Below are 9865 nucleotides of genomic sequence, written 5' to 3'. Positions count from 1 at the left end.
AATAAAGCAAAAATGCCTAGCCTATTGGTCAAGTTGGATAGCACTTGCCATCATGAGGCCCTGAGTTCCAAACCCCTTAAATGAGGGAGAATATTGCAATCTTTAATATAACTTGGTGTGGGGGGGGGTATCATTTTCTTTCTGTTGATTTTCCTCTTGATAAAAAATAAAAAAAATAAAAACAGAACTAAATAATAGGCCCAAGAACTAAAATTTTGGTTCATTATTATTTAAAACCTGCTCTTAGGGAAGAATTGCACCCCAGCCTGTCTTCCCAAGCACCCAGAAGGCAGAGGCAGAAGAACTGTGAGTTGGAGACCAGACCAGGGCACACAGCTAAGCTATGTCATTCTAAGTAAATAAGTAAATAAATAAATGGTATATTTTGAACATCATAAAATATGTCCTTTTTTTTTTTTTTGTCAGTAATGGGGTCTGCTTATGTGGTGCTGAAGAATTGAACCCAGAGCCTCAGCCACCTTCCCAGCCATTTTTGTATACTATTGTTTTATACTGTAGTTACTACACACAAATTCTTCTAGGTAATTTGCCACTACCATTCACACTGGAAACATGAGACTAGAATCAGATAAACCAAACTGTACTATGTGAACAACTTGGGCTGTCTTTTCAGAGCCCAAGTGTTCTGTGACATACGCAGGGCACTAGTTAAGACTGGGATAATGTGTGTGAAGGACCTGGCAGTTAGAAAACTGATGTTTGCATCTTTCTAGATTTCCTTTCTTGGTTGTAAATCACGTAAACATGGTTAAGTTTTATTTTTAACACACTATGATTCTTTTCTAGTCAAGGTAACCTATATAGTTCTTAACTCTGAGTGCCAAAAGAGATTGGCAAGACAAAAATCCACCTCTCTACTTCCAAAGGCCCGCTGAGGGCTCGGAAAGCGCTGGGAGGACCTCCGCTATCCCAGCGTTCACCGCGCTCCCTCAGCAGCTCTCGCCCTGCGTCGTCTCGATGGTGAGCACCAGCTTCCGCCAGGGCCTCGGCGGCGGCGGCGGCGACTTTTGAGTGCGGTAAACGTCTTCTAAGTTGGCGGCCGGATCGCGCGGGGCCGAGCGTGGAGGGGCGCGATGTCCGAGAAAAAGCAGCCGGTAGACTTGGGTCTCCTGGAGGAGGACGACGAGTTCGAGGAGTTTCCTGCGGAAGGTGAGCGTGGTGGGTGGCGTGGATGGTGACTCAGGCCTGCAGGTGGGGGCGCGGGAGCCGGGGCCTAGCTCGGGCCGGGGCCGGGGTGGCTCCGGGGGTCCGCGACCTTTCCGTTGGCGAGGCCCGGGGGCGCCGGATCACCACTCTTGAGTAGCCGGTGCTCCTCGAAGCGGGAGGGCGGGGGTGGGGGGCGGGGGAGGCGACCCCGCGGCCCGGGTGTGGATGGGCCCTTGGCTGCTCAGCCTGGTGACCCGCCACCTCGCTCCCGTCTCCACGCCCTGCCTGACGTTCCCTTCGTTTAGCAGCCTTCTTTGGCTTTTCAACTTTTGTGGAATGAAATTGTTGCGCCTGCTTGAGACAGTGCGGTTTCTCCTAGGACTCTAAAGCTAATGAAGCCTGGAATGGAGGGAGCAGGATTCTAGGATATTGGCTTGGGTGTTGACTCCTCCTTCTTGACTTCTGCTGGTTCCTCACGGCTTTACAGGACACTAGATTGCTACACGTTCATTAACTTCTCAGCAGTAGAGGAGCTTTAGTTTTCTCATTGTAGGTGAAAGCTACAATTTCAGCTAATATTTCAGTGGCTGCTGTGCTTTTGGGGACTAAAGTACATTGACACTTCCTTACAAGTAAATTCTAATTGGTGCCTGTGTAATATTCAGGTCGTTAAGCAGGCGCTGAATGTGTTAAGGATCTTTGTGAAGTGCATTTTCCAGATTCTCGATTATTTAAACTGAAACTGGACTTTATGAGGAAGTCCAATCAAATTCCTAGGCAAAATTGATCTAAGTATGTTTTGGGAGGCTTTTACATGATTGGATAGTTAGGACTGGAGAGCAACTTAGTGACGAGAAGGTTTTCATTTTTCATCCATTGTAAAGTCAGGTTCTTGGTAGAATGGAGGTGAAAACAAATAATTTGCTTAGAACTTGCTTGGAATACTTTTTCACACAAGACAAAAACCTTGTTGATTTTTTTTTTCCTCTGACAGATGTAGATGAGAGAAAAATGAGAAGACAGTTTTTTGCATTTTTAAAAAATTCTCTTCTTCCTTTGTCAGAAGCCTTCCTCCTTGCTGGAGTGACTTCTTCATTTTGTTCATCCTCTGACAAACCAGCTGTACCATCCTCCTGTACCAGATTGCACTGATGAGCTTGGTCTCTTGACACCTCATCTGGAACCAGGCCCATTTTAAATTTGGACAGATACTCTCAGTTTGCATTTCCATCCACAGTTGATCTTTCATAAACTTGCTTATACTAAACATTAAATGTAAAGTTGTTGCCAACTTTATAAATGAAAAATTAAATCCTATTATTTTAATTTGTACTTATTTGAAATTATTAGGTTTTCCCTTTTTTACATTTTGTACAGAGTTTGTATGTTTTGCATCTATACGTGTTTTGCTTGTTTTACATGTTTTGTGTGTAATATGTATTACAGTGGAGGATTTATAAATGTTGGAAATGCTGTTTTGTGATGTTCAGCTCATATCACGTAAGCTTTCTACATAGTAGGTATTTCTTGTTGATAAGCCAAATCTTTGTTTTCCTGTAAACAGATGACAATTTATAATGCTTAGTTTTGACTTTAAAAAAGTTATTTCTCAAATTCATTTGTAATGCTGAAAGGATGGATGGTATGATACTGAAGACTTTAATACATCTTCTGGAATAAGGAATTAAGTTTAAAAATTATATTAATAGTATGAAGTAATCAATGAAATTGATCCAGATTTCTGTTTTGCATATATGTGCATATATGAGCAGTCCAAATAAAAACAATTCATATTTTATCAGCCCCTCTCCCCAAAAACAGTTTTAACATTTTTTTTGTTCAGTCTTGGATTTACTTAATTTTTTACATATTTGCTGGTTATGTCACTTCAGTTCTTCAACTTGAAACAGTTTCCATCTTTTGGGTTTGTTTTGTTCTTTTTTTAAACATTAATTTACATGAAGAAGCCAGTTTTAGAAAGTTCTGCCTTCTGGATTTGTCTGATAGTTTCCTCATGATTAGATTCAAAATAAAGTTTGTTAGCAAGATACTATAAAATACTATGTATTTCATACTACATTATATCAAGAAATACGTTAAGTTGTTCCAGTTTATTGGCAATGAGATTGTTCACTTCATTAACATGGTGACCATATGTCTCTCAATTTTAAAATAATAAGCACTTTGTCCTGTTACCCAACCATTTTTCACCCTGTAACTTTAACAGACATAATTGATCCTTGCCTGAGGTACTGTTTTCAAAATGGTGATTTTTCTGATTCTCATTTACATGTTTATGGATGGGAACTGTAAAAAAGAATATTAGTATCCCTCAGGTGTTTCTGTAGACTCACAAATTTTTTAAAATTCAGTGTATTATTTTAAGCCAGTGTCTGTTTCTTTTGACATTTTTTTGGTATTAAAAAGAAATGTCCCAGATCTGAAATCAGCCATTTCAAAAAGGATTTGGGATTGCTTTTAATGGGATAATGAATAAATAACATTTGAACTCAATTGAGGATAAGTATAAGTCAGGCCAGAGTAGAAGATAGTACAAAGAGAAATGAGGAGCAGCATGAAATGGTTTAAGCAGTTTAAAGACATGAAGTATGAAGTTAGAGGTTAAATAAAAATGATGATCTTGTGCTTAATTTTTCATTACAGTTTTCACACTAGGAGATTATATTTAAGAGTATTTGGAGCAGCATGACTAACAACAAGGGACTTAACACAGTGTATTTGAATGTTAAATATTTTTGTTTAAACTTTGAAACAGTGTCTCCCTATTTAGCTGTGGCTGTGCAGCAAGACAGAAAAGCATGTTGATTTGAGATGGAGCAATTGAGAATATAGTTAAGTTTTGGTGGTCTTGAGCTTGAGTTCAGTAGGCATATGAAAAGGAGTTTGTAGAATTCTAAAGCCTAAGGTAGAGTTCTGCATTGCAAACAGATTTGGAAATCAACAGTGTATTACCAAACAAGATCATTCAGGGAAGCACTAAAGAATACCAGCCAACAATGCATTCCTAATTCAGATATTCTGCAAAGAATTTGTGTTCAAGAGCGTAAATGAAAGAATTTTTGGCTATAAATTTACTTCATTTTATGCTCTTTAGTTTCTGAAATAGAAGCAATACTTAGTTTTGGTGGTAGTATCTTATTGATAGTTCTTTCTTATATATCTAGTGGTATGGAATATCAGTGTTCTTAGTATTGCTTTCTCAATAGCTATTCTTTACTTCAGTATGAAAATGTCTTTCTAACTAAGCTTAGCTGAAATCTTAATTTACACCTTCCCTCTACATCCAAAGGGGAAGTAAATTTTAGAAAGTTACGAACTGCAACAATACTCCTGATGCATATAAATTTCAGCACTGTGAGTGTAGTTTAAGAGCGCTTGTCTAGCAAGCTGCAGGCCCTGAGTTCAAATACCCTTCCACAGACATAAATTAAAAAGAGAAAGAATCTGAGTCTTATATTGATGTTATCAGAGACTAGTGATGACTTACACTTTACGTACTTTTTAATATCCATATGTGAATTATTAGCCCTTTTATGTTTAACAATTTTACATTCTATTCTGGTATCATCCTGCAGTTTGTTTTAGGGTTGCTGGTATGTATGTTTTGAAAAGTTATAAGAGACTGTACAAAAGCTCAAAGAAAAGTCAAAATTTATCCCATCCAACTATTGTGTCAATAAATTCAGTAATGCATTTGAAAAATAAAAACCAGTGAAGTTTATCCTCCAGAAATTGTAAGTTTTCATGAAACACAGAATTTTTTTATGACTTGTTTTGGATTATCTGTAAATTCAAGAAACAAGGCAGGGAAACAGATTTATGGAGGAATATTACAATTTCTTATAGCTAGGATACTAACTTTTTGAATTCTGAATGTTCAGTGGCAAACTTTCTGAAGTTTTTTTTTTTTTTTAACTTATTGAGCTATAAAGGAGAAGTATTTAGACATCTGTTCCTATATTTATTTTTTACGAATTTAGCAGTAGTACTAGAGTTCAGGCTTGCTAGGTAAGCCACTTGATCCCTTCGCCACAATTGCTGCTTTTTGTTTTTTGTTTTTTGTTTTTGTTTTTGTTTTTCAGAAAGGACTGTTGAGACCTTTGCTCTGTCTTTAACAAACTCTGTTTCTGTTTTTAGATTGGGCTGGTTTGGATGAAGATGAAGATGCACATGTCTGGGAGGATAACTGGGATGATGACAATGTAGAAGATGACTTCTCCAATCAGTTAAGGTAGGTTTTAAGCTGAAGTTTTATTATAGTTCAGTATTAATTGTAAGCCTTGAATATGTAACTTGTATAAATAATTGTTCTCTTAAACTGTACTTTAACCTTTGAAATAAATAGATTTTTGGATTATATAAAATAAGACATTACCTTCTTGAGTTTCTATCTTTTTGAATAGGACTTTTGGTCTTTCTAGTTTACAAAGGTATTTAAATAGAAGCCTGTTGGTGGTTTTTGTGAGGTTAACTCTATCCATATTGAGTATTTTGATGGAAATTAGCATTATAAAGTGCTGGAATACCATAGATTAGTGATTCCCAAATCTGAATAGAGTTTGATGTCATGGGAATGTACTTTTTCATGTTTAAATACAAATCTACCTTATAGACTTTAATCTGGATATTTCATATAAATGGAAGAAGTTTCTTCACAAAACTTAATTTCAGAGTTTATCCTTGTGATGGCAAGCATCAGTATTTTATTCCTTCTTATGGCTAAATAATGCTTCATTAATGTGCGTATGCTGGTTTTTTGTTTTGTTTATTGGTGCCCATCCTAGGGCTTGAACTCAAACCTCACCACTTCCAGCTTTTTGCTGGGTAATTGGAGATAAGAATCTCATGGTTTTTCCTGGCTCTGCTGGCTTTGAGCATTGATCCTCAGATCTCAGCCTCCTAGGATTATAGGCATGAGCCACCAGTCTGGTAGGTTAAACTATTTAATTAGAGATAGTCTGGATTTTTCTGCCCAGGTTGGCTTTGAACTTCAGTCCTTAGATCCCAGCTTCCTGAAGCACTAAGATTGCAGACACCAGCTACCAATGCCCCACTTAGCTTTTCCATTTTTGTGTAAGGTGTTTATTGTAGGGGAATCTTAAAGAAAAGAAAAGGTCATTGTACAGCAGGCACTAGCTAGTATACTACCATTAAAAACAAATTTCAAAATTTCATTATAAATCATTTCACTTCTCATTATAGTCATATGCTGTTAGAATATTTAATTTCAGACCTTCCAGTGCTATTCCATGTTCTTAATTTTTTCTTCTTTGATTTTTTTTTTAAATTTTAAAAATTGAAACTAAATGAATTTTTCTTCCTTTACTACTCAGCAATCAGATTTCTCTAGTTTTGTCTTTCATTGGTCATAAGAGCACCTTATCCTAAAAAAACTGTTATTGAATATAAGGTTTTTTTTTTTAATCAGAACTTTCAGTAGTAAATACTGATCAATTGAATGTCTCCTTAGTACCACCTTTTGTCTTTTTACTGGCTTAGAAATAGAGTATAATCTGTATATTTCTTATGATGTAATGTTTCATATTTCCAGCTGCTCTATTTTCCAATTTGAATCATGAGGTTTTTCCCATTTAAAGTTATTGATATATTACTAGTACTGTCAAATAGAACTTAGAATGGAAATGTTCTTTAATTTACCCAATCCAATACAGTCACATATGGCTATTGAGCCATTAAATATAGCTAGGGCAGTTGAGGAACTGCTTTTAAATTTTTATTTCAGTTAAATAGTCATATATTACTACCATAGTGAACAATATAACCTCAGACATTTCTTCTTTAAGACATTTGTATTGATTCACAAGTCTCCTGCAGGTGTTCTTTATAAGGTCTTTATAAAATGCATGGAAGCCCTTATTATGGTATCAAAAACCGTGAAAAAGAGCATAGTTCACTGTTTTCTAACATTGTTTTATTCTAATCCTGAGATGCAGTTTCTACTTTAGTCAGAGTGCCTGAGTTTCACTTTGAATCTGTTGTAATGACCTTAAGCAAGTCACTAAATGAATTAATACTGTAAGGTATGAATAGTTGTGGTGTTTGTTAAATAAACAAAAATTCAACATATCACACTTCTCATTTGTTTTTGTCACAGTGTAATTACCTTTAACAAATAGAAATATAGTAAGGCTTTATGTGTCCAGTAATTAAGAGTCATTTTTGTTTCTAATACTATTTGTTTCTCTGCACATAAGTAAAAATAGTGTTATGAAGTATATTCAACTTGTGTCAAGTCTTAAATTTTAAAAAGCCAGTATAATTATTGATTTACCATGCCAGACGTAGTCATTAAAATAAAACTGAGAACCTAGTTTTTGCCGTTTTTTCCCCCCTTATTTTGTTTGCAGGGGAAATATGGCTGCCTTTGCTGCAGTCTATATTTATTGCATGTGTTCTATGATAGTTCAACTGTTCTGAGCTTCTTCCTTCTTTTTTGTTTCTGTTGGGTATTTTTCATACTGCAGATTCATGATACAGTGATTTGTTTTTGTACTTTATAGCCTCAATTTATTTTATGTTTAGTTTGTTACACTTTTAAGGTTTAGCAAAAAACTTTTCATAGTCTCCAAGAATTTAGTTGATAGCATTTCATTATTTCCTTTATGTTAAAGCAGGTTATACTCGTAATTAATTAATTAGTGACCACCTCCCATGCAGAAGACTACACAAACTTGAAGGGTTAAGTTTGATGTACTTGTTTAAATCTTAGGTTGAATTTCTGGGGCATTGTTTTTGTCCAAATAAAAGAAATTGAATAATCTGTAGGGAGTTTATAAAAGGGAACAGAAAGCTGGTGTTTAAGAACGCTTTGCAATTCTTTCCATTTTAAATAGGAAAAGTATAACATTTTAGCTCGAGATAAAAATATAAAGACAATTCTACATTCTCTGAAGAGTGGCAACAAAAGTTTTTGTTGGAAACATTTGAGGGGCTTTTTGTGATTAAAATAAAAGCTTTTAGCTTTTATTTTAGCTTTTCCCTTCAGCCTTAGTTCTTATCATGATATTGTATTACATTTATATAACTTCCTCTCATTTAGCCCTCAGAACAAAAAGGGTAAGTTGTTATAATGAAGGACAGATAATATAATTTTTAATTCCCTGAGGGGAGAGGAAGGCTCCCAAATGAAGCAATTTAGTTAAACTTACCAAAAGAGAAACCAGAGTTTGATTTGCACTGCCCATTTGTACTCTATACCCAAGCAGAAGACAGTATGAAATAATTCCTAACCTTGATATGTCACAAAATTAGTTTACTATTTGGATTATAAATAACAAAAAATGTCAAAAAAATTGAAAGAGTTTGGCAATTGAGTAATACACATTTTTCCTATCATATTTTTTTTGCATTGGGCTAACATTTGATAGTGTAAGATCATCTAAGCCAATTATGCTTGAGAACAAATGTCATGTATGTTACTGCTATAGACCATAGTAACCATACTTTACATTTATACATCTATACAGAGACTAGCCCTCCAATAGTTTTGTCTTGAACCTTGATAAAATCTGGATAGTGGTAAATGAGATGCTGGTAATATTCAAAATGATCATTTAAATAGCTGAAGTTAATTACAGGGTTAAACTTTTTTGTACAAGTGTTTTATGTGGTTATAGCACTAAAAACCTCAGATTTAATCCACATTTAAAATTAGGCAGTTTTAATATTTTTTGACATTTAGTATATTTAGTTTAACAGCATATAGGATATACAGAAAACGTACACATCTTTACATTTGTTAATGCTTTTTCTTGGTTAGAACAATAAATATCATTATACAATCTGTTCTTTCTGTTAATAGTAACTGTGATTGTTGTAAAATCTGTAGATTTGGTATTCATGTGTAGTCACAAGAATGTGGCTCAGTGATACAATATCTAATTAGCATGTGTGAAGCCCTGAGTTTAATTCCTACCACCACCAAAGCAAAAACAATGATTTATGTGTAAAGATTTATTAGAAGCAATACATTTGTAGTCTCTCACATTTCCCATAAAGCAATTTTTTTTTTTTGGTCCAGTCGTGGGGAGCAATTTTTTTTTTTTTGGTCCAGTCGTGGGGCCTGAACTCTGGGCCTGGGCGCTGTCCCTCAGCTCTTCAGCTAAAGGCTAGCACTATACCAGTTGAGCCACAGCCATTTCTGGCTTTTTTTTTTTTCTGCTTATGTAGTGCTGAGGAATCAAACCCAGCGCCTCATGCATGCAAGGCGCTGAGCCACCTTCCCAGCCAACTAAAAGGAAAGCAAAATTGTATTAGTGCCTTATTAATATGTATTTACCTTCCTTATATAAATCTCTGTTTAGGAACTAAAATAAACCTATTTGGACAAGAGTTCAAGCCGGTGCCCAGGCTCAACGTATTTATTTAATATTTGTTGTATTAATACTTATAACTATTTTTTAAAACATCTGTTTCTTTGAGTTATTATAAAGAATGCTTAGTGATGTTGTTCTTTGTGTTTTATTGCAGAGCTGAACTAGAGAAACATGGTTATAAGATGGAGACTTCATAGCATCTAGGAGAAGTATTGAAGTAAACTTTTAACTGTACACTAAATTCTAGAACAGAAACCAGGATGGGATATTTCTAAAAATATGCATATTTCATTATCTGCTTGGATTTGTTTTTGTAACAAAAAATAAACATTTCGATGTAA

At 35.3% G+C, this 9865-nt stretch overlaps 1 protein-coding gene across 1 annotated transcript; it reads left to right on the top strand.

Moving 5' to 3' along the window:
• Positions 1-975: 975 nt before the first annotated feature.
• On the top strand, positions 976-9865 carry Sem1 (SEM1 26S proteasome subunit). Its single transcript, XM_069997278.1, has 3 exons — positions 976-1170; positions 5326-5419; positions 9679-9865. Exons 1-3 carry the CDS (start codon positions 1095-1097, stop codon positions 9719-9721), a joined length of 213 nt encoding a protein of 70 aa, XP_069853379.1. The 5' UTR covers positions 976-1094; the 3' UTR covers positions 9722-9865.

The sequence above is a fragment of the Dipodomys merriami genome, unplaced genomic scaffold, assembly GCF_024711535.1.
Source record: "Dipodomys merriami isolate MVZ:Mamm:240054 unplaced genomic scaffold, mDipMer1.0.p SCAF_5, whole genome shotgun sequence".
Classification (NCBI taxonomy): Eukaryota; Metazoa; Chordata; class Mammalia; order Rodentia; family Heteromyidae; genus Dipodomys; species Dipodomys merriami.
The sequence above is the reverse complement of the archived record's forward strand: the minus strand, read 5'-3'. Positions and strand labels throughout refer to the sequence as shown.